The sequence below is a fragment of the Saccostrea echinata genome, unplaced genomic scaffold (assembly GCF_033153115.1).
Source record: "Saccostrea echinata isolate AGI-Se365-2 ecotype Australia unplaced genomic scaffold, CSIRO_AGI_Sech_v1 ptg000009l, whole genome shotgun sequence".
NCBI classification, from domain to species: Eukaryota; Metazoa; Mollusca; class Bivalvia; order Ostreida; family Ostreidae; genus Saccostrea; species Saccostrea echinata.
Genome location: NW_026889758.1, coordinates 14,811,834 through 14,838,424, shown reverse-complemented (window position 1 = coordinate 14,838,424; position 26,591 = coordinate 14,811,834). Strand labels below are relative to the sequence as shown.

At 32.5% G+C, this 26,591-nt stretch overlaps 1 protein-coding gene across 1 annotated transcript in view; it reads right to left on the bottom strand.

The window, feature by feature from the left end:
* LOC133181846 (uncharacterized) overlaps positions 1-20,613 on the bottom strand; it is a 37,833-nt gene extending 17,220 nt beyond the window's left edge. The window contains exons 1-8 of the mRNA XM_061316471.1: positions 20,378-20,613; positions 20,132-20,273; positions 19,366-19,502; positions 5,109-5,274; positions 4,753-4,886; positions 4,490-4,634; positions 4,112-4,239; positions 3,850-3,976 (exon numbers count right to left, since the gene is read on the bottom strand). Coding sequence (XP_061172455.1) covers positions 3,850-3,976; positions 4,112-4,239; positions 4,490-4,634; positions 4,753-4,886; positions 5,109-5,274; positions 19,366-19,502; positions 20,132-20,273; positions 20,378-20,613 — 1,215 coding nt within the window. The remainder of the gene's footprint in view (positions 1-3,849; positions 3,977-4,111; positions 4,240-4,489; positions 4,635-4,752; positions 4,887-5,108; positions 5,275-19,365; positions 19,503-20,131; positions 20,274-20,377) is intronic.
* Between the last annotated feature and the right edge of the window lie 5,978 nt (positions 20,614-26,591).

Genomic DNA, 26,591 nt, shown 5'->3' with positions numbered 1-26,591 from the left:
CACCAGAACCCAAGACCAAGGGTCAAGAAATTTACAAATTTGGAAGAGTTACCCTCCTCATCATAACTATGGACTTCGAAGAATTAACACTTTTCCACTATATTAACAAAAGCCCCCCCCCCCCCCCCCCCATTATGCTAGAACCCCTGACCCTAGGACCACAAGATTTAAAAATTCTGTTCGAAGTTCCCATTTTCATCATAGCTAAGCAATTTATCTATCAGCTCAACACTAACAAGCAGACAGGATTAACTAATGATTAATTAATAGAATTAGTGCTTTTTCACTATATAATCAATAGAGCCCCCCCCCCCCCCCCCCTCAAGAACCCCAAAAACTGAGGCCATATATTTAAAAATTTTGGAAGAGGCATCCTTGTCTATCATAATCATGCACTTAGTTTGTTTAAATAATCTCCAGTAGCAGAGAAGAAGATTTTCAATCATGCACTTAGTTTGTTTAAATAATCTCCAGTAGCAGAGAAGAAGATTTTCAAAGAATCAATGCATTTTCACTATATAATCAATAGAGCCCCGCCCTAACACCAGAACCCCTGACTCTGGGGCCATGAAATTCACAATTTTTGAAAAGGCATCCTTATGCATCATAACCATGCACTTAGTTTGTTTAAATGATACCCAGGAGCAGAGAAGAATATTTTCAAAGAATTAAAGCATTTTCACTATATAATCAATAGAGCCCCGCCCTAAGTAACACCAGAACCCCTGACCCAGGGGCCATGGCTTTCACAATTCTGGAAGAGGCCCACCTCCTCATCATAAATATGTACTTAGTTTATCACCTTAATGCCCAGGAGCAGAGGAGAAGATTTTCAAAGAATTAATGCATTTTCACTATATAGTTGATAGAGCCCCGCCCTAACACCAGAACCCCTGACCCAGGGGCCATGGCTTTCACAATTCTGGAAGAGGCCCACCTCCTCATCATAAATATGTACTTAGTTTATCACCTTAATGCCCAGGAGCAGAGGAGAAGATTTTCAAAGAATTTATGCATTTTCACTATATAGTTGATAGAGCCCCGCCCTAACACCAGAACCCCTGACCCTGGGGCCATGAAATTCACAATTTTGGAATAGGTACTCTTGCTCATCATAACTATGTACTTAGTTAGTTTATTAAATATCCAGAAGCAGAGAAGAAGATTTTCAAAGAATTAATGCATTTTCACTATATAATCAATAGAGCCCCGCCCTAACACCAGAACCCCTGACCCTGGGGCCAAGAAATTCACAATTTTTGAAAAGGCACTTTTGCTCATCATAACTATGTACTTAGTTACTTTATTTAATATCCAGGAGCAAAGAACAAGATTTTCAAAGAAGTAATGCTTTTTCACTATATAATCAATAGAGCCCCACCCTAACACCAGAACCCCTGACCCTGGGGCCACGAATTTCACAATTTTGGCAGAGGCACTCTTGCTCATCATAACTATGTACTTAGTTCCTTTATTTAATACCCAGGAGCAGAGAAGATTTTCAAAGAATTAATGCATTTTCACTATATAATCAATAGAGCCCCGCCCTAACACCAGAACCCCTGACCCTGGGGCCATGAATTTCACAATTTTGGAAGAGGCACTCTTGCTCATCATAACTATGTACTTAGTAACTTTATTTAATACCCAGGAGCAGAGAAGAAGATTTTCAAAGAAATAATGCACTTTCACTATATGATCTATATAGCCCCACCCTGGGGCCAGAACCCCTGACCCTGGGGCCATGAATTTCACAATTTTAGTAGAGGGCTCAATGCTTATTACAATGATGCCAACAGTTTGACTGCTTGATGTCCAGGAGTAAAGAAGAAGATTTTTAAAGATTGCATTATTTTTGGTGGTTTTAGCCCCACCCCTCAGGCCTGGGGGGGGGGGGGGGGGGCAGGGACCATGAAATTCACAATTTTTGTTCCCCTTCACCCATAGATGTTATATACCAAATTTGGTTGAAATTGGTTGAACGGTTCTTGAGAAGAAGTTAAAAATGTTCAAAAGTTAACGCACGACGGACGACGACGGACGAAAACAGATAGCAATAGGTCACCTGAGTGACTCAGGTGACCTAACAAAACTAAAGCATCATGACCTGCATTTTTGAGAATTTAATTTTGCTGTTAAAATGTGCTATTTTTATAAATTTTAATGTAATTTGAAGCTTTTTGATCAATTTGTCTGAAATAAAATATTGAATTGTTTCAGAAGAAAGACTTCTGTACAGTTGAATATATAGTATTATATAAGAAGTCAATATTGTACAGGACGACAATAATGTAATTCTGCTTCAAACAAAGCTTTAAAATATTTCTTCCATCACAAATATGAACAACAGAATTATATAATCATTCTTTTTTCCTGCCAAATAAATAGAGACCCACCCTAACACCAGAACCCCTGACCCAGGGCCATGAATTTTTGGAAGATGCACCCTTACTTATCATAACCTTTTGATTAGTTCATCTGCTAAATACACTAGAACAGTGAAGAAGATCTTCAAAGAATTAATATAATTCACTATATAATCAATAAAGCCCCATCCAAACACTAAAACCCTGAACCAGGGGCCATGAGTTCCCCAGTTATGAAATATGCATTTTTGTTCATCCTAACTATGAACTTAATCTATCTGTTAAATACACAGAAGCAGAGAAGAAGATTTTCAAAGAAATGGTACATTTTCACTATATAATCAATAGATCCCTGCCCCTACACTAGAAAAACAAATCCAGGCCATGAGTTTCAAAATTTGAGAAGAGGCACCTTGCTTACCTTAACATTAGTTTATCTGTTAAATACAATGGGCAGAGAAGATCTTCAAAAAATTAATGCATTTTCACAATAAACTCAATAGAGCCCAATCCTAAACCAGAACCCCTGACCAAGGGGTCATGAATTCAATTTTTGGTTGAGGCACTGTTGCCTATCATAACCATTTACTCAGTTAATCTGCTAAATACCCTGGAGCAGAGAGAACAATTTTCAAAGAATTTATCATTTCACTATATAATCAATAGAGCCCCATCCTTACACCAAAATCTCTGACCCAGAGGCTATGAATTTCACAATTTTGAAAGAAGCATTCCTGTTCATAGTAACAATGAACTTAGTTAATCTGTTTAATACACAGAAGCAGAGAAGAAGGTTTTCATAGAAATAGTGCATTTTCATTATACATATATAATCGATAGATGCCTGCCCATACACCAGAATCACAGATCCAGGGGTCATGAATTTCACAATTTTGGAAGACACCCTTGCTTATCATAACCATGCACTTAATTTATCTGCTAAATATAGTACCAATGAGCAGAGAGTAAAATCTTCAAAGAATTAATGCATTTTCACTAATCAAAAAAGTCCCATCCTTACACCAGAACCCCTGACCCAGAGGCCTTGAAATTTACAATTGTGGTAGAGGCATCCTTGCTCATCATATCCATGCAATTAATTTATCTGCTAAATATACAGGAGGAGAGAAGAATCTTTCCAAAGAATTTATGCATTTTCATTATATAATCGATAGAACTCCATCCCAACTCCAGAACTCTTGATCCTGGGGCCATGAATTTCACAAATTTGGTAAAGGACTCAATGTTTGTTATAGTCATGCCAACAGTTTTACTGCTTGATGTCCAGGAGTAAAGAAATTTTTTTGAATATTGCTAATTTTGATGGTTTTGGTCCCACCTCTTAGGCCACAGAAATCATAAAATTTACAATTTTGTTCCCCTTTGCCTGTAGATGCTCTATACCAAAATTGGTTTCGTGGTTTAGAAGAAGAGCTGAAAATGTTCAAATGTTTATGACTGATGAACAATGCATAGTTTTTACCTTCCATTTCCAAGTGCCTTTCCATTTACTTTCGTTGATGACACGATTAGCAGCCTCCATTAAATTTTTGTTGCACCAGGAACAACATCCAACAACAAAAGACAGCCAAAATCTGGCCAACTCTGTCCTAAATACAAGAAGTACAGTTGATGTATACCCAGTAATCAAAATACAGTAAAACATAGCTACAGCAAACACACTTATAATGAATAGATAACATATGTACTTTTCTGTTGGGGAGGGTGGTTATACAGTCACATACTTGGGTTTTAGATGACGTATGTATTTTTCTGATGCGTTTTCCAACTCGTCGCCTGTTGTTGTCTCTTTTGGAGATTTCTTGAGTATCTCAACTGCTGTCAAAGACCATATCTCAAACAACTTGGGATTCTATGGGAAACAACCAATCTATTTCCCTAATACTATTTAATAGAACAATGTTTATGCCAAATTTGGTATTTTAAATATAATTTTTACCATGGGAAAGCATCTTCTTACTACATGTACTACCAAAATTTGAAATTACTTTAGAATTTGTAACTTTGTAGATGTTTTTTGTACAAATTTCACACAACAATCCTTCCAGACTTCTAAAAATCAGCAATTTATGCATGTACCTAATGTTTCTAAAATTAACTACCTTAAAGCACTCCTCTGGAATATATCTATAGAAACCATCTAGCCTTTCTAACAGGGACTTTTCCTCTGGAGCTAAAGTCTTCAGACTCAGAACCTTCAACAATTCAGCAATGTCTCCATAAGTCTCCTCTATCATGTGGGAGTCCCTGAAAATACAGTATAGTCTATGGTGAACACCAAGTCCTATATATTTGTCAATTCTTACACTTGAAATCTAGATTACTTTTAATTGTGCAAGTAATTAGCAATATTTGCAATGCTTACTTAATCTGAAATATGTCTTTCAGTTTATATTTTGTTTTTTCAGCGATTTCTTGACTTTGAGGGAACTCTGGATCCTTGATAAAATTCTGAAGCTTCGTCAGCTGTTTCCTGTAGAAAACAGCATCTTGTAAACCCTACAGATAACATATAGAAAGATTTAATTTCATCTTGCAGAACATTATAAAACTTGTACAAAAGATTAATTGTATGATTAATATTATATCAAAGCAAATTTTTCTTGATCTATAAATTATAGTTTACTTGTTGATCTATTTCGAGCAACACATACATGTGACAAAATTCTTTTGTGAAAACATATACACCTAGGTTTAAAACTAAATAAACATAATACCCACACAAAATGGCTGTCTGTCGTAAGCCTGGTAGATTTTGTCCTGGGCAGTGATGAGTGTTTTTCTCAGTGTGACTGATATCTGGGGAAGCTGAACCAGATAGAAGACAAACAAGTCCAGGCAAGCTTTGTGAACCTCAGGCAACATCAGACGTTCCTTGTCGTCCTTCCTAAATGTACAGCAATGTATACATAGTAGCATAAGATGACCATGTTAGCCAGCTAGTCTAGGTAAGGGTGTTACTTTAAACAATAATTATTAATAAAAACTAAATGGATTGGGCAACAGGCAATGTCTATAATTACCATCTCCATAAAAAAATTCAAGGTATAAATATACTACATGTATGAACTGAATAAAATGTATGTTACAAAATGGGCAAAGAAACACATTCACACACAGAGATTAAGGTCAGATGACACATTCCTCAATAATATATAATTTTTTCCAAGAATTTGTCACTGAAGTATTGCTACTTTAACAAGTTTCCTCACAAAAATTTAAGGTACCTCATGAGGCATTTGTGCAAGATACCAGAGGATGCTATTTACTATATAATCCTATTTGAAATCACTAGCATTGCAAATATCACAATTTTTTGGTGGATTTATCTACTTAGACATTTTGGAAATAGTTTAAAAATTACAATACATTGATAACAAGAAGTCTGTGCGCCAATGCTCACTAATAATACCCCCGCTCTGATGTGAATACACAAGTTTAGTTATGGGACAGACACAGTGATAATCAGGAAGTTGACATCGGATTTGTCCAAAAATAAATCCCAAAATATGGCATGCCTAAACAATGAGTGTGCTAAAATTTCAAACATCTGCGATGAGTAGTTGCTGAGAAAACTGCCATCCAAATTTGCTATGTATGGTATGGACAGGTGCGTCTTTTTACCACAAGGAACCACAAGGTACCACAAGGATACCACAAGGAACCGCAAGGATACCACAAGGAATCACAAGGAACCACAAGGAACCCCAGGGATACCACAAGGTACCCCAGGGACACCATATACAACCTTAATTATTCTAAATATGGTTTATATGCACTTGTAAATTAGAAAAAAATGTTTTTGAGAGGCAAATTAACACTTTAATTATCTTAAATATGGAGCAGTTATCCAAGTTAAAAATTTAAAAGTAAATATACTTATTTAAGCTCAATTATGCATTTATAGTTCAGAGGAACAGTTAAACTATTGTATCTTTTTATGATGTACAAAAAGTTAATGGTTAATTGTGTATTGCAGTAGTCAATACACACACCAAAAGTTGATATCCGAGAAGAACCCTAATGATAACCCCTGTACCACTAGGATAAGCCAAGGTACCTGAAAGAAAATCCAAATGACACTCAATTCAACTTTTAAAAAATCTTTTCATGGTTTAAATGCATTTGTTAATTATGAATGATAACTGTTTATTGTATATTTGTATACAAAACATAAAGAATAAAAGAACCCCATGGGACGATTAGGACCATGATGAAATCTCTACAAACAAACCCAAAAAAACCACTTAGATTAATAAATGACATTCCATTCAACCTTAATAAATCTAAATATGATTTATGTCCATTTGTTAATTACAAAGTAAACTGTTTATTGTAAATATAATATTTCTTTAGGTCACCTGAGTCATTCAGGTAATCTACCAATTGTGATTTGATTATGTTTGTTGTTCATTGGTCATAAAATGTTGAAATTTTCAGCTTCTTTTGAACCACTGAACCAATTTTAACCAGTTTTGTGGGTAAAGTTAACCAGTTTTTATAGGTAAAGGGAAACATGAATTTTGAATTTCATGGTCCTTGACCCCTCTCCCCTTCTGGGCTTGAAGGATGGGACTAAAACCATCAAAATATATGCAATTGTTAAAATCTTCTTCTTTACTCTTGGAAATCCAATAGTCAAACTGTTGACATAAATGTAATTTAATTGAGCACTCTATCAATTGCAAAATTTGTGGCCCAGGGGTCAGGTTTTAGGGTAATCTGGTGAAAAAGCATTATTTCTTTCAAAATATTCTTTACTCTAGGATATTAAATTAGGCAAACATATTACCAGTAAATGCATGGTGTGATGCATATATGAGCAAGGGTGCCTCTTACAAAATTGTGAAACTTTATGGCCTGTGGATAAGCTAAGGGTTCTGGTGTAGGGTGAGGATCTATTGGTAATATAGTGAAAAAGCATCATTTTTTTTTGAAAATCTCTTTTGAAAGTGCTTACAGTTGTGTTGAGAAAATGTATACGGTGCCATTTTCAAATTATTTCTTTTAAAACCCCTTCTGCCCCTGGTATTTAAAACAAAAAATAAATTATTTATGTCAGAAGTGCAACTATAGATGATTTGGGGGAAAAAAACTTGCATCCTCATTCAAGTCTAGAAAGTATGAAAAACTACCCATAAATGGTTTACAATTTCCAAACAATGAAGTGCCTTTAATTACAAAAAAAAAAAAAAAAAAAAAATGAGTGTGTTATAAATTTAAGATGATGTTTTTTTTTGTAAACATATCTGAGAAGTCAGGAGCTAGTGCAACAAAATGAGTTAAATAGAATCACTTCCAAATCTTGTATTTAAAAAAAAATAACACTTTCAAAATTTTTTTTTTGCCTTATTAAGTTTTCAGAATTGCCTTATATAAATTGATATTAAGTAATTTGTTGGGATTTAATTTTAACACATCATTTATTAAACTTTCCACATGAGTTAAATTTATGGTCTGACTGTCTGTATATGATCAAATTTTTGGTGGAGATTTGTCTTTTTAAATAAAAATAGTTCTAATTTTTCAAATAAAATTCTGTTAACACTGGTTAATAAAAATTAATTCTGAAACTTTTCTTTGGATTTGTGTATTCTATTGGTATACTTAAAAAGTATTCAACTAGAATGTATATATATATATACATATTATGATCTTACAATTGGAAAAATATGTTAAAACAAACTGATTTTTCTCCAAAATTTCAGTTTTTGAATTCATGCACCTTATATATCCAAATGTAAGTAAACAACAATAATTTCAGTTAATTTACTAAAACTACACTGCTTTTGAAAAAATTTCCTGGGTAAAAATCGCAGGAAATAAACTAGAAAAACTATATATATATATATATATATATATATATATATATATATATATATATATATATATATATATATATAAACACAAAAACTTTTCTCAACGAAACATTTTCGTTCATTGTTTTCATAGCATTTATTCCTTAATACAATATAAAACAATCATGTACATGTAAAAAGGAAGTCCAAGGTTGTGAGTTAAATTTCTTTGTTATGGAAATGCATGAATTCAAACTTATTAATTTCTCTATATTAGATTGATACATTTTTTAAAAAATAAATCATCATGCATTCATGGCATTGTATGAATGTCTATAGATTGTACAGAATATGATCATCTCAATTAAGAGAAGTTTAATGGAATATAGAAATGATAGCATACATCTATTTTCAATGACATATGGAGAACTCTCTTGTGTACAGAATTTCTTGTTAGCATGCATGCATATATCCACAATTTCTGGTAATCATCAGTGATGATCAACAGTTTTCAGTGATTAACTTGTGTATACACAAGGACTGGTTACACCATACCTTAGGTGTATAAACAAATGTAAAACTGCATGGTTGGTGATAAAATACCTGGGTTTTATATAATCAACAAACTTAATAAGTTTTTCATGTACCATTTACAAATGGTTTTCCAAAATTTTTTCCAAACTTGAGTCTTGTTTCTACTACCCTGGTACTTTCAACTTTTCTACAGATCTACAGTCTGCTAAAGATGGGCAATAATTTTGAAAATTGTTTATAAAAAATAAAATAAATGTATAAATGTATAACCCATTCTTTCCTGCGCATCAGTGAATCATATATGGTGCCTGCCATTGGTAAAATTAACAATATCAATTAAAGTTGGCCAAGGGTTATCACGATATTAAACTTAATTGATGAGAAGCTGATTTCCTAAAAAAAATTCTGTAAACCCATTTTGAGGTAATTAAAAACATTTTTTTAAAAAATACCAAACTTTATATGGTTTGTGGGGAACTTGACAGATCTCCCTCTGAATTATTTCTTTTGGGGTTTTTAAATAACAATTCTCCGAGTTCAAAAATTGTATGCAAATTTTTTTAAAATAATTTTTTATTAAAAATTCATGTGATTTTGTAAAAAAGAAAAAAAAAAGTGAATGTGGATTCACTTCTTTGTGGCATAAAAAAGTTCACTAACTCCTTAAAATGGCTCTGTCCCTATACCAATTAACTGACAATGTCCCAAGATTCCATTTTAACGACGTTGGATCCTGATATTTAAAGTCTTAAACTTTTTTTGTCAAGTATATTTTTAGCTTGTACACACTTAGCTTAATTAAAAATCAAAACAAAAAATGGGGGTCAATATGCTTCTTTTGGCGCTACAGTACATTTAAAATGACCTTTTTGCACTGAATTTGTGTCTAATCAAAAATAACATCTTCGACGTTTTCCCTCCAATATTTTTTATCCAAATAAATCATGGGACAAAGTATGCTATTATTCTCTTTTAAAAAAGACACATTAAAATTGTGACAAAGAAAAATTTTCAAATTGCTTCGCATAATCAATTATTTGACCTTTCTGCACTCACAAAATGTCATTTTTCGGGCATTAAAAATTTAACAAGCAAGAAAAATATTTTAAAGTCTTAAACTTTTGCTGAATTTAAGTAGATTGAACAGAGTTATCTTATATATTCAGAAAAGAAAATCAAAAGTGGAGGTCTATGATGTTATTTTTTAGATATTACTAAAAAACTGTTAATTTTGTGATAAAATTGGCTCAATTTTTTCCTGGAGTTTCAGAATATATTTTCTATATTTGTCACAATATGATGATAGAATTCACAAAAACTGATTTAATTAATATTTTAGAACCAGCATTAAACATTTCAATGCACAAAATAGCTCTGTGTGCAACCAGCATGGAAAAATAGGAATCTAAACTTTACAGTACTGTATATATTTCAAAAGGGAAAAAATGATCATTTTCTTCTAAAAAAATCTTCCGCCACAAAATATAGTTCCTGGTTTAATCCTATTTGAATGGAATTTAATCGCGTTTTTTCATTGGATATAGTATAATTTGCATTGTAGAATCCAGATTTAATGTTAGAACTTAAAAATAATGCAGAATTTTAGAAATAAAGCGCCAGACCAAAATCTGCTCAAAAGCTCAGGATCGAACGTCCTTAAACCTCAATATAAAGAAGAGACATATTGCTTTCATTTCCCATAAAAAAGTTTCCTTTGAGGGTTCAGGTATTGCAAAATAGGCTTTGTGAAATTACAATATTCCTAAATTTAGACGAAAATGGATGAATTTGAGCATCTTCAGTTAAAGGCAGAGATTTTAAGCACCGCCTTCAAAAATACCTGGTCTGTGTACCCCTGTCAATCAAGTGCATAAAGGTACATCATTGGATGCTGTATTACTATGGAATATTTAGCTTGATAATATATATTCATACACAACTTTAGTATTGAAAATAATTATGATATTCTTTATGATAATATATGTTAAAATTTGGTATAACTTTTTTTCAAAGCTCAACAAATAATTTGAATAATAATATTTTTTTAATGGGTGGGGATTCTTTGACACACATTCAATAACAAATTAATAAAAACTAGAACTGTCCAAAATGGACAAATACCCCCCGCTGGGTTTTTCAGAGGTGCCAAATCACTAATATTTTATGGATCTAAGAGGTGTTTTCTTATTAACATTTAGAGTGAAAAAATAATTGCTCATTATATTTTTTTTTAATGAATGAAACCAAGGAACAACCTAATAAAACATCAATACCAATACATTGTAGTTACATTGTTTTTGAATACATAGAAAAAATAAATTGCAACTATCTGTCATCTTTTTGAGACATGACATTCTGCATTGATTGTTGAAGAAAAAAAATCAATTAATTACAAAATCAAATTAATCTTGATAACTTTATATCAAATTCATTTTAAAAATGAAAGGCTGGTCATCCAGTAACTATTTACTATGACAGACAATAAATTACAATTAAGAGAATTAAAGAACAGAGATCTTTAAATTCCCAGGAGATATAGATAACACACGCTTGATCAGAGATGCCCTAACAACTTCCCACACTGAACTCATTAATTTATCTCTAACTGGATGATGTCCACTCATGAATCCCACCATATGGCATGCCTAAACAAAGAGCATCTGCGATAAGTAGTTGCTGAGAAAATTGTGACCAAAATTTGTTATGTATGGTATGGACAGACGCACAGATAAACAGGAAGTTGACAATGGATTCATACAAAAATGAATCCCGCCATATGGCATGCCTAAACAAAGAGTGTGTTAAAATTTCAAGCATCTGCGATGAGTAGTTGCTGAGAAAACTGTGACCAAAATTTGATACGGACAGACAGCTAGATGGACAGACAGACAGACAGACACACACACAAGGGTAAAACAGTATACCCCCCTCTCCTTCGGAGCGGGGGTATAATTATGATAATTTGTTGTATATTACAAAGAGATACAAAACATATTCCAGCAACATGTCGTCAGACCTTACGATCAATGTGTGCATGAAATTTAATTGTATAATGACATATTCAATAGGAATACCAATCACGGTGACATGTACTTAAATGCGTGTCTACGAGAAAACCATGCAGAATTCTATGAAAGCAAGTTTTTCAAAATTTCTTGAAACTTTGCATACAAAGTGAGATCAAGGTCACTTACTTACTGCGTAAGTTTGGTGACGTCATTTGATTTGTTACCATGGATACAGGGAGAATTAGTTTATCGTCAGCCTATTTCTATACCCAGTATGGAAAAATAACACCTTTTGTACATATTCTGTTTGTGTATAAAAAATTTCCATAATATCTTCATAACTAATGGATTTAAGGAATTAAAACCTTTGAAAAAAATATTTACAGAATTTTTTCCACATACCTTTTTGAATGTGAAGAGCTACGAGTGCAAAAAGGTCACGATAATTGTAAGAAATAAAGATATTTGAATAGTCTGCAGAAAAACAGCTATAAAATTCCAAGAAACGCTTCCATTGATTTCATATTTTTAAAAAGTGATTGTTTTTAAATATATTATTTAGTATTAATGGGATTTTGGTTGCAAATTTAAATTAATGGAGTTTTCACTCTTGTAAGTGCTGAACTGCAAGTGCAAAAAGGTCACAATAATTCTAAGGGATATTCTGTAGAAAAAACAGGCATAGAATTTTAAGAGACACTTCAGTGATTATATTTTTTATCAAGAAGTATTTGTTTTAAGATATTTAAGTAAAAATAACAGGCAATTTGGTGGCACATTTGAATTAGTTGATTTTTTCACCCTAGCAAAATTACACAATATCTGGGTAGAAAGGCATACTGGACTACTAGAGTGATTACATTTTGAACGTTAAATCATTTCAGGCACATGACCTTCAATCTTCATGACTGAAATTAGCTTATATTTATCCAGAATGTCACAAAGATGCATGATTTGAATATTTGTTTAACCAGAAGTCTTTTTCGAGACTGTAGCTCTACTGGTTTGTACTTCTAACAAAGGAAGAGATAAGTAGCAGTTGGACTTGACTTTGCAACAGAAATAAATAGAATAATGATCCTTGATTTGGTCTCTTTTCATGGAAATCTGACTAAAACTAAAGGGGGAGTAGATTTTAAAAGAATTTTACAGAAATTTCTATTTTAGTAACCATAGCAACACCGTTCATCAAAATCAAAATCCGATAAAAAAAATTATGTATCTCAGTGTACTTTACTTGTGCCAAGTAATATTGGAATCAGACCAAAACTGTAGGAGTAGCTTTTGTTGACGGACAGACAGACGACCAACCCCTTACTATCGCATAAGCTCTTCTGGTCTCTAACCAGTAGAGCTAAAAATCATGAGTTTTTGACAAGGCTTAATGTATTATAGCAATGAACTGGCTATACATGTAGCTATGGGGCTCATTTTACAGGATCCCTTAGCATGAAAATGCACATTGCAAAAACTGCAAATACATAAAATTGCAAGTTTAACAGAGAGAGTGTTCAAAAGTGTGAACACATCAGTAAATAAAATCCACTTTTTCACAGTGTTGCCCAAATTTCATACAGTTCTTCTTTGCAAAAGTTGTTTTTAAACATGCAAAACATTTTATAAAAATGCTGATTTTGTTTGCCCTAAAATTATACAAATGAATGAACAGAACAAAGTTTATGTCTTTTTTAATACCATAAAGTCATAAAAACACAACTAGTATTTAAATGAAATATTTGACAATGCTCAATTAAATTCCTTCAACTGCATTTGAAAAATACCAAATGTATCATGTACATGTACATGTTACTTTTACAGAGAAAATTTAAAGACAGCAACATTATAAAAAATTTTATTACTAAGATGATCTCTAATTTTAAATTGTCAAAAAAAAATAAATTAAAAACTCATTTGAAGCTACTACACTGAAATAAAGCAAAATAATATTTGAATTAATATGACAAATAATGGCTATGCTGTTCTTAACAAGACAATTTTTATTGATATAACATTTGTATTCCTTTGTATAACTTTGATCCCCTGTTATGGCCCCCCTATTCTCTTGGGGGGGGGGGGGGGGGGGGGTCATGATTTGAACAAAATTTGAGTCTACATTACCTGAGGATGCTTCCATTTAAATATGACTAATTATGGCTTTGCTGTTCTTGAGAAGAAGATTTTAAAAGGCTTTTTCCTATGTATTCATATGTAAAACTTTGATCACCCATTGTGGCCCCACCCTACCCCTGGGGGGAGGGGGGGTCATGACTGGAACAAACTTGAATCTTCACTACCTGAGGATGCACCCATATAAAAATGACCAATCATGGCTTTGCTGTTCTTGAGAAGAAGATTTTTACAAATTTTTCCTATGTACATGTATTATATGCAAAACTTTGATCAACCATTCTGGCCCCACCCTACTCACGGGGGTCATGATTGGAACAAATTTGAACCTACACTACTTGAGGATGCTTCCTTTTAAATATGATCAATCATGGCTTTGCTGTTTCTGAGAAGAAGATTTTTAAAGGCTTTTTCCTATGTATTCCTAAGTAAAACTTTGATCACCCATTGTGGCCCCACCCTACCCCTGGAAGTCATGATTTGAACAAACTTGGATCTACACTACCTGAGGATGCTTCCATATAAGTTTCATATTTTCAAGCACAGTGGTTCTTGACAAGTTTTTAGGTGATGCCATCAATTTTTCACAAATTCATGATTATCTCCCCTTGGAAGAAGGTGTGACCCTTCATTTGAACAAACTTGAATTCCCTTTACCCAAGGATACTTTGTGGAAAGTTTGGTTGAAATTGGCACAGTGGTTCTTGAGAAGAAGATGAAAATGTGAAAAGTTTACAACCACGACAACGACGACGACAGACAATGGACATATTTCAATCAGAAAAGCTCACTTGAGCCTTCGGCTCAGGTAAGCTAAAAAAAAGTTTCATCCCTTTCCTTTGGAATGCCGTCGACAGCTTGAAGCATCAACTCTGTACCTTGGCATGGTGCAACAGGCCCTATTGCTAAATGTACTGACTGTAAAATATTCCTGAACAGCATTGCAAATAGTCCAATTTCTGAGATACTTGACACTTTAAGGGAGGGTAATCTCCATTTGACAGGATATGCTTTGCATGATTGAACAATTTATGCTGAGATCTTTCATCTTTTGACCAATTTATATGCAATGATGATATGAATTCAAAATCTGTAAAAGCAATGACAAATTGATGTTTGAATTAAAGTTCATAATTGATATTGCAATAATTATGATAATCAAGAAGACATTTTAGTACAGTAAATTTTCATTTATACCCAAAAGCAAAAGAGCATGTATTTTGATGTTCTAAATGACATTGGGAATTAGGGAATAATTTCAATTTTACAACAAAGGGACCTTGGCAATGCTAGCCTGAATCACCTTTATTTCCTATTTTGTAAGAGATCCAAATCCCTTAAATGGCTAATTGAGTTTAATGCAAACCTGCACATGATCCAAATATAAAACAAGCTAATTCAGAGAATTGTGGCCCCCACTTATGGAAAAAAATGAGGATGGAAGAACTGGACCAAAAAAAAAATGCAGATGGAAAAAGAAAAAGGTCAACCTTAACCTTTCAGCTTTTGGCCTTAAAGTCAATTGGTGTCTTTTTTTATTAAAGAAATAAATTCAAGACCTCAAAGAGAACCAAAGTTATCACCAGGACATTATTTATTGCAAGATATGAATTTTTCAACTAAACCTTTTAACTTTGAAATCAAAGGGGATTTCTTTAAGTCATTGGGAATTATGATATAAAATTTAACAGAAAAAGCTCAAGGGAAACTAAAGTTATTATTTGAGTTTTTTTTGTATTGTAGGAATTTCCAACCTTGACCTTTTGACCTCAAACCAATAGGGATCTTCTCTAGGCTGTAAGGAGTTGTGATATGAAATGATATTGCAAAAGCTCAAAGGCTTTAAGAGATATTGTTCCCAAATTAAAGTGTTATAGTACATACATGTGCAGACAGAATGACCAATGGACAGACCAATAAACATTTATTTGGGGGGTGGGGGGGGGGGGGGGAGGCTGTTACCTGCAGGTATTAGGTCATATGTTTTCTGTTAAGTCCATGACTTCTTCCATTTTCCTCCACTCTTTGCTCTGTAAAATAATTGAAAAAGCCATGAAGTATATATACTCTTATACATTACAGTTAATGCTAAAAAGGCTAATGCTGAAACATTTTGAATGAATCATAATTAAATAATTTTAAAGCTCAAAACTTGAACTATATGGACTGGACTTTTCAGTTTATCAGTCACATATTCAGGCATCTTCACCATTTAGACCTTACTTCACATAAACTATTCTTTGTTATTTTACTTATCAGTAATGTGAATGAGCAGTTACATGTATATTATCATGATTATAGTAACTTGTATGTATACATTATAAAATGTTAACCACATGTACAAACTCTGGTTCATGTCATTGAACTGCATGAGAACAATGTCCACTTGGTTATATTTTTCAGTGTGGAAATGAAACATATTTGTTAATTTTATTTTTTGAGATATTAAACATTGACATTATCTTTATTATTATGTAGAACCTTAAAAATATTATATTATATTACAGTAAGTGATCACCTGTTTGGTTTGATTCAATTGTTGCCTTGTCAATAGGAACACATTTCCGCTAAAGAATAAACATTAATTTTAATATTAACTATACAATACTTAATAATCCTCATAGTTACATGAATACTTATAACCAGTTATGTACACATAAAATGAAACAGAAATCACACTTGAGATTTTATTTTTAGAACTAATTCAAAACAATATGCAATTGAAATTTTATTTCCAAACAGGATCGGATCATTTACATGTGAAATGATCAATATTATGAAACTATTGAGTGTAAAAGCCATTCATCAACATTTACTGTAGAATCCTTAATTTATGTGAGTACTAAATATACTCAAATGAGAACAAGAATTAGCAAGTGGACTGCTGCTCAAGAGTTTTCACTTTTTACATGTATTTCAGCTATAACATAATAAAAGCAGGTAATTTTGCTTCATAAGTGAAACTTGATGTATAAGTTACTGAGTAAATTTTAGAAATAATTTGATAAAACTTTTACATATAATTATAAACACACAGTATATGTATATGTACCTTTAAGCTCTTCCTTCAGCTTTACTTCCATACTGATTTTTTAAAGTGTGTTTCTATACATCTTTTGCATATACCTGTAACAATTAGGAATCAAATTAGTTGATAGATATAAATCATTATAGATTGGACATGTAAGTTGTATAAACTTGATATCAATAGGTTTTCACAAACTATAAACACAAAGTCAGTAAATATTTCCAATTATGATATCACTTTGTGATATTATATTTACATGTATAGGGTTGTCCTTAAGACCTGTGGGACTGGGGAATTTCTTCACCTATAATGACATAATTCCCCAATTACTCTGGTATTGCCCTCTCAACCCTCACTAAGGGGAGGAACCCCCAACATGCTTTTTTTTTTTTTTTTTTAATAAATCTGTTTCATTTCTTATTGACAACCCAAATATCATGTACAGTGTCTCTCTGAAAACTTTAAGGTCAGAAATTAAGTTAATTTCAATGGTTTAGCAAAATTTCTTAAGTTTTTAAACTGCATAATGTTCTTACCAGTTCCAACAGGCAAAACCTCATTCAGCTTGACCCTCTCGGTTAACGGGTTTGCATAATAGCGTCTCCCCTATCAGGTATGGGTGACAACATGTTCTTTTTTCCTTTTCCAGTGTAGACCAAGTATATTTCTGTGTTTGACACATACATGTACATGTAGGTATGTTTACAGAAATTAGACTGTCCAAGTCCCATAACAGCTGTATGGTTCAAGATGGTTAACGATAAGAAGCGTTTCACGGACAGAAATGTTTTATGTGCTGCATTTAAAATACCTTGTATATTCAACTGAATCTATTTTACAATCTTTCAACAAAGCTAGAGATCTTTTATCATAATATTGTCCTCAAATCAACACTTCATCTTTTCGTCTGCCATTAAGACATCACACTTTTAATTCCTTTAAATAAGGAGAGTTCCACTAAGGGAGATAATTTTTCTAATAGTTTCAGCCAACTTCAATCTATTTTTAAATTAGCATAATGCCATTTGCAACCAAATTCCTTTTAACTATATATTGATTTTGAAGGATTTTTGCAATTAAACTGATATTTATAATGTTTTAAGCGTTTCTTGGGTTTTTACAGCATTCTAAAGATAGTGGTATTTTAAACACATTGATTTAATCTAATTTTAGACCCCACTTTTACAGAATCAGTGTTGATAAATGAAATTAAATACAATATTTCTAGTTAGAGCACTTCCTTTAAATTTATTTAATATGTAACATTTGAATAAAAGTGCATTTTTTCCTGCAATTTTTTTCTCTTAATCTATGGGTGTTTTTCAAAATATTTTCATAAAATGTGCTAAAAATAGAATGTAGGGCTATAATAGGGATCCCCAAAGGTACCTGACAGTTTTGATACTGGGATTTATTAGAGGACACATGATGCTAATCAGAAACAATAAAATCAGTCAAAATGATCACAATGCCTTTCATAATAAAATTTGGATTTTGCATGGTTTTCTCGTAGACACGCATTTAAAAACATTTTGTTGATCTGATATATTCTTGTACACAATTTGTAATGTTGTAATTCATTTGATACAAAAATTTCGAACCCCCATGTAAAAGAATATTTAGCTCATACAGTACTTTAAGTTCAAAGAAGTTTTTTCTAAGTTTATTTCTTTGCGTGTTATATGCATGCAGGACATGTCATAATATAATGTTTATAGAGACCAGTGTTCAATTTTTAGTTTATATGCATTTATTCTCTTCATGCGTATGCTCTGTACACATAAAAGCAAAGATAAAATCAAACAGAAAATGGAACAGTTGATTGTGGTTTATATTTTAGAACTCATTGACACAAATACTATGCTGCATTGTACAGGGCTATGGGCAAGTAATTTCAATAACTTTCTGACAATTTCACAAAAACATGTGTTGGGCATATACTATATACCACTGGTATACCTATAGAAGTATCAGATGACCATGTCAGCTAATGTTTTTGGTACAAGTGTTACTATTTAACTTAAGTATATATAATGCCTAAAGGACCATTTTAATGAGTCTAAGTAAATACTGTTGATCATGTTAAGTACATGTACCTGATATCCATGTAAGTTTGCTGGTCTTCGTACATCTGTTGGACTTGTATTATTATATTACATTTGTACTACACCAAGTACCTGATGACAGTGTAACAAGCTGGTCTGAGTACAGACATTCAAATATATCGTTTAACTGGCATTTTTTGCGATAATCCAATTTTCATTTTTTTTGTGAGCATTTTTAGATTGCAAAAAAGAAAATCGCATAAATCGTCACCAGTTGTTTACTATAGAGATTGCATAGATATTTTTCATAAACTACCGAGAGAATTACCAAAAAATAGAACTGCGCAATTTAAAAATATCAGTATTTTTCAACATTTTCACAAAAATTGTATTATGCAGAAAAAAAAAACTTAACACGTTAACACTACACCAAAGTACCTGATGACCATGTTAGCAAGTTGTTCTGGGTACAACCGTTGGACTGTGTTACTATAGATTGATACATCTGCCTCGTTCACATAAAAAATGGCTTTAAATCCTTCGACAACCTTCTTTAGTTTATCTCCATACAAATCCTGTTCAAAAAGAGTGAGATTACATTAGATTTTTCTATCCTTATAATTACTCTTAACATATTACATTTAGGGGTGCAAAAAAAAACGGCATCGCTAAATGCAGAATACATATTTATATCTAATGCATTCAAAAAATTGCTAAATCAAATCTACTACAACTTGTTAAAAGTTTCTGCCAAATATACATGCCAAATTTAAAACATTTCAACATTTATTTGCCAGTTAAAATCAGTAACCAGGTATTAATTCCATAATTTCTTCATTATTATAAACCAATTATTATTGAATCTTTTACTTGAGATCTGTCAGTTTGAAACCAATCCGAAACTTACTAATTTTCACTACTGTGGAAAAACTCTTAACATAAATACATGGCAAATTTGGTTCATGGCAAGAAATATTAGAGCTTTAGAAGGTCACAAAACTCATGAATATTTCTCACATGCAAAGAAAAGTTAGTTTACAGCACTAATTTTTTCAAAAATGATATTTGTTTTTGCTTTTTTATTTAAAAATTAAATTTAGCAATTTCAAAATAATTATTATAATACATGTAATAATAATAAAAATATTTGTCATTAACAGAATATATCATTAATTCAAGATTACTGAAAACTAGACATTTTTACCTTGAACTCTATGTTTTTTGTAATTGTTTTGAGAAATTCAGAATGACTGCTCCCTGGTCCTGATTTTAACAGACCCACATAAAAGTCCAGGAGTTTGTCCTCCAGAGTCTCTGAGGACAACAAATTTTCTTTTATTTTCTCACTGAAATAAAAACCTTTTTTAATTAATTAATACAAAATTATTAAATGTTAGTAATAGTGAATTATGTTGTAATTTTCACTATATATAATTACACAGAATCAAACCTTGATGCATTAAGTAAGATCTTAAGGATGCGATCAGCCAGGTCAAACCCTGGTGTCCGTATAGCTGGGAAACCAGTGACACACACTCTTCTCTGGAACGCTTCAACTATACTCAGAGTCCCATCACAATCAAGGGAAGATAACTCTGTATTGAACATGTTGATCTCCTCTCCAGAGTTATTTGCCACCTCATCATTTATGCATGAGAAGTCACAATTCAAAATAAAGGCCTCCATGTTTCTCAGCAGCAAGGCAGATACAGACTGGAAATAATCATTATGATTAAAGCTGAAGTAGAAACTATTTTTGAATTAGATGAACAATATATAATCTCACTTTCCACTTTTTAAATACTGGAGTATAGACTCCTACACCATTGCTTTGATCATTGTTTTTCTTGTGTGGCCATCAGGCAAATTCAATCGCAAGTGGCCAGATAGCTCGGAAGAGCACATCTCCCTGACTAGTGATTCAAAAGGTCCGGGTTCAAATCCTGGTATGAACCATCACAATTTTCTCCCTTGCCATTTACATAAATGTGACCATGCCCTGGTGAAGGACCAGCCAGGGAAGAGTACGTCTTATGGGTTGGTGTCTGGGGGTGAAGACCTTCAAGGAGGGACAAATGCGGCAGTCAGGCAGTTTCAATCACAGGTGGCCAGATAGCTCAGTTATAAGTAGAGCTTCAGAGGGCATCATGGGTTTGAATCCTGGTCTTTCTCCCTCATTGGTTACACTTGTTTACTTCTGCACGACACTATATAAGTGACAGTGATATTTCCATCTTTCATTGGACAAACCAAAAGGTACCTTTTTTTCAAAATTCCTAAAATTTATTTTGTACCTGACAGTCAAGAAGGGACGACGACATAAGAATCACAACATTCGGCTATTTCTTATCATTTCATATTGGACCAATGTAAAAAATTTGATTATTTGCTATTTAGATTTTTTAAATTATGTCATTAGTATTATACATTAATTTTCAGTTTTTACATACCCTAGATCACTTATGGAAAGGTAAACGCATACAACTCCATGCTCTAGCAATCTGAATAATTAACATTCCCCTATATATAAGCAGAGTTTAAACAGACAAAGTCAATATATCCAAACATATCTACCTAGCTTTGTTTGAACAGTTAAAAATCAGCACCAATCAAAAGTTCTTGTTTTTATTGATCTAACAAGTGAAAAGTCCACAAAAAGCTGTCTTTTCCTAATTGTCATCATTTTTTTTTCACTATGGTAACAACAATTTCTACACATTTGCATGCAGTACACCTCCCTCATGCAGTCATCCATGAATGTTTAAACATCTTTCAATGGCTCCATTATATGTGTAGCAGAATACGTAAACTGTGTGAGAGTACCATTATTGATTACATGCACTTCAGGTGTTTTATTGCCGAGAAAGGAATGTGAAATCATTCATATCTGTTTATGCTTAAATTTAATGGCACAAAATTGCTATCTGTAGTACATTTAAAACTCCAGGATTTATATCAACCTTGGGTGACAAAGAAAATTAATTAATTTGTCTTCATATTACTACATAAGATCAATTATGTAGTACAAGTAAATTTTAAAGGGTTGAAGAACACACTTTAAACTGTACACACATTTAAAATTAAATGGATTTTAAATGTGCAATTTAAATTTCTAATCAAGTCACTTGATATAAAACTGGAATACCTTCTGACTTTATTTACTTGAGTAAATATTATGCTCATTACCTTTCAATATTCACAAAAATGTAGAATTATTGTTAGCACATTTACCTAAATATATTTGCATAAATATATGCACGGATGTTCTCTACACAATCTTGTAAACTAATTTATCACCTTCAAAAATAGTATGGGTAAAACGTTCAAGTGTTAGTATTCAATATAAGGGGAGAAAAGTAAAGGACCAGACAAAGATTTGAACCAGGCCCCCCTGATCACCCACTAGATCACCTGATAGAGCTGTTTACAGCACAGCTTGGGTTACGGTTCTGGTTCTTTCGGTCAAACCCTACCCAATTAATAATATTTGTACATCAATCTAAATTCTGAAAAACTTAGCTTTAAGTTAGAACTCAATAGATTACAGCAATATTCTCTGCAGATATTTTCTTTTTCTTAAACCACAAGTCTCTGACAAGACTTATTACAACTCTACAGTAATGGTGTGTACTTATAATTAGGAAAGTCAAAGAATATTCATTCGATGAGTTGATATCTTAATATTTACATTTCCAATGTCTTTGTCCAAGATAAAATTACAAATTGTAAAAATACTTTATTTCTATATAAATCTACTGGTTCATCGATAGGCACGGTTAAAAAAAATCACGTGCAGGGCATGACAAATAGAGACAGAAGCGGGGCTATTAGCATGGGAATTTGCAGAATCAGGAGCATGTAAATATAAGGAATAACTGTCAGATTTTTTGGATTCATGATGATGATCAACCGATTGGCTTGCGTGATAATTTTATGCATAAACGCCTTTGGCGTTTATGCAAATTATCACGCAAGCCACTCGATTGATCACATCATGAATCCAAAAAATAAGACAGTTATTCCTTAAATATGAATTTAAGATTCTAATAATCATGCAGGTTTCTTTCAACATACAAGATATAACTATCAAGGATTTAATTGGCACAGTGCCAGATTTACCTCACTTTTATATATAATCTGTCAACTTTTTTTCAGTACTTTCTGAATGGAGATCTACTAAATTTATTACTTCATTTTGAGTTGTGCATTTCAGAAAATTTAATTAATTTGTACGAATCAAATGTTTAGGGATACTTTAAGGGGAAAGGAAATGGATATTCAGTGAGTTGTTTAATACTCAAAATTGTTTCTAGAGATTTTTCCAAGATTTTCAATTTGATGGTACAAATCTTGTAATACAAATGGATAGATTTGAATTAGGAACAACAAAATTAAATCTTTGTTAAACAATATAATGGATGTGAAGAGTGTACCAATAAATCACAATAAATTTCATTGATCACTGAATTACATGTTTAATCTAATCAGTCAGCAGTGATGTACCAGGCTCAATTTCATAAAACATAAATTACTTGATTATCCCTGGTCTTACGTATACATGTAGTTTTAAAAATCATTATTGGGAAATTAGCTAAAAAAAAACTGTCTACAGGGTTGTTTGTTTTCAAAACATTGTATCAAAGATTATATTGTCTTACAAACTCTTATTAGGTACTAGATAATTGTTAAATATTTAAATCTAAATAGAATACAACAATCTTGTCTTAGTAAGATATGATCAGTTCATTTGTAGCTTCAAAATATTTTTAATTTACATTTCAGTTGAATACACTAATTAAGAATCAATACATTGTTTCAAACATTGTTAAATATAAAATGAAGAATTCTTTATTGTACACTGCAAAAAGCTATACACAATTTACTTCCAAATACTGAGGAAAACCTGTCAAGAGAATAGGGTAGGAAGATTAACATTCAAAGTATGTCAGCACATTACATGTATGTACAGTCAAACCTTGTTATCTCGAACTCAATGGAACCGAGAAAAAGGGTCGAGATATCGAAGGATTCAAGATATCGAGGGTAAAACAGTGTTCAAGATACCACAGTTCAACTGTATTTTACCTAATATTCCAATACACGTACTTATAACAAATATTCAAATATGAATTATTGATATAATAGATATCCCCACTTAAAATAAAGAAGTATCTTACTACAGACTACTTATGTACTAAGTCTAATTAATCAAATTTGAAAGAATTTCACAGAAAATTCTATTTTTAGTGATCAAGTCAACAAAGTTTGTCAAAAACCCATAAATAGAATTATATGTCAAAGTTAAGTTTACTTATGTATGTCTTATTGAAAATGTACTGAAACTAGGAGGCATTTTAAAAGAATTTCAAAGAAATTTATGTTTTCAGTAACCATGGAATGCCATTTGTCAAAATTAAACAATATATAAAACTAGGTATCTTTGTAGAATTGTAAAATTTCAAAAGTAGGTCACAGTGACCTACTTTTAAGTTGATGTTCTATGAAGATTCAAAATGCATCAACTGACAAAGTTTGATGAATCTTAGCCAATTTAGACATGAGATATTTAAATATAGCCATAAAATTTCAAAAGTAGGTTGCAGAGACCTACTTTTTAATTGACGAAGACCTGAGATGTATCGATTGACAAAGCTTGGTGATTCTTATCCTATTAGTACCTGAGATATACAGCCATAAAATTTCAAAAGTAGGTCATGGTGACGAGAACCCAAGATGCATCAATTGACAAAATTTGACTTTTTTAATCCAATTAGTACCGGTACCCAAGATATTTAAATATAGGCTTAAAATTTCAAAAGTAGGTCACAGTGACTTACTTTCCGAAGACCCAAGATGCACGAACTGACAAAGTTTGATGATTCTAAATCAATAAGTACCTGAGATAATTAAATATAGCCATAAAATTTCAAAAGGAGTTACGGTGACCTACTTTTGGTTGACATTCTCCGAGGACCCAAGATGCATCAACTGACAAAGTTTAATGATTCTAAGCCAATAAGGAACTGAAATATTTAAATATAGCCATAAAATTTCAAAAATAGGTCACAGTGACCTACTTTTTGGTTGACATTCTTCGAGGACCTAAGATGCATCAATTGACAAAATTTGATGATTCTAAGCCAATTAGTACCAGAGATATTTAAATATAGCCCCAAAATTTCAAAAGTTGGTCACGGTGACCTACGTTTTGGTTGAAGTTCTCCAAAGACACATCAACTGACAAAGTTAGATGATTCTAAGCCAGTAAGTTCCTGAGATATTTAAATATAGTAAAATTTCAAAAGTAGGTCACGGTGACATACTTTTTAGTTGACATTCTCCGAGGACCCAAGATGCATTAACCGACAAAGTTTGATGTTCATAGGCCTTATAAAGTGTCCAAAATATGCCTCAAAATCAATTTGAAAACAAATCCCTGCAAAATTAAAAAGCAGGTCACAGTGACCTACTTTTGAGTCAACGATATGACATCCTAAGATGCATCAACTGACAAGATTTAATGATCCTAGTGTTTATAGTAAGTAAAATATCAATGTTTTAATAAAATGTAATTTTTGGTCAACTTCGAAGTGACCTTGAGACCACGCCCTTTGCCCAAGGGTGATGTCTTGAACAATTTTTAATCTACAACATATCCTCATCCTTTTATGAAGTTTGGTGATAACCTGCAAAGTGGTTCTTGAGATGATTTTTTAGCAACCAGTACTTCTGGTTTTATTTACCTGATTATCACCCCTTGTTTAAGGGTCACAACCCTAGTTTTAGTACAAATGGGAGCCCTTGGGCCAAGGATACCCTGCGACAAATTTGACAATAATTGGCCAAGAGGTTCTTGAGTTATGGCCCATATTCTAAAAAGTTTATGCACAAATGGCCATAGCATTAGCTCTTAGAGCCTTTCACTCAGAAGAGCTAAAACAAGAAGTCTGTGAGCCGATGCTCTCTAATAATACCCCTGCTCTGATGTGAATACACAAGATCAGTTAAGGACAGACACAGTGATAATCAGGAAGTTGACATCGGATTGTACGAAAATGAATCCCAACATATGGCATGCCTAAAAAAAGAGGGTGCTAAAATTCAAAGTGTCTGTGATGAGTAGGTGCTGAGAAAACTGTGACCAAAATTTGTGTTATGTATGGTACAGACAGATGCACGGATAAACAGGAAGTTGACATCAGATTCGTATAAAAATGAATACCACCATATGACATGCATAAACAAAGAGTGTGCTAAAATTTCAAGCATCTGCAATGAGTACTTGCTGAGAAAACTGCAACCAAAATTTGTTATGAACACACACAGACGGACGGACAGACAGACACACAAGGGTAAAACAGTATACCCCCCTCTCCTATGGAGCGGGGGTATAAAAAAACAAGTTATAAAGGGCCCCCTGTCTTTCGTCAGTGAATCAAATGTCAGTTGTCTTCATATTGGCTCAGACAACAATGGGCTAATTCATGAATAACATTAATAAATGATTAATAAATTAAATACACGACACGGATGTGGGTAGTGACTAGTCATAATTATACAACCACTCCATGCCCAGTGATTGTGCTAAATATGTCAATTTATGTATACACACAGCATGTTTTGACCTAAATATTTCAATCCTTTTACTAAAGTTATCACATTAA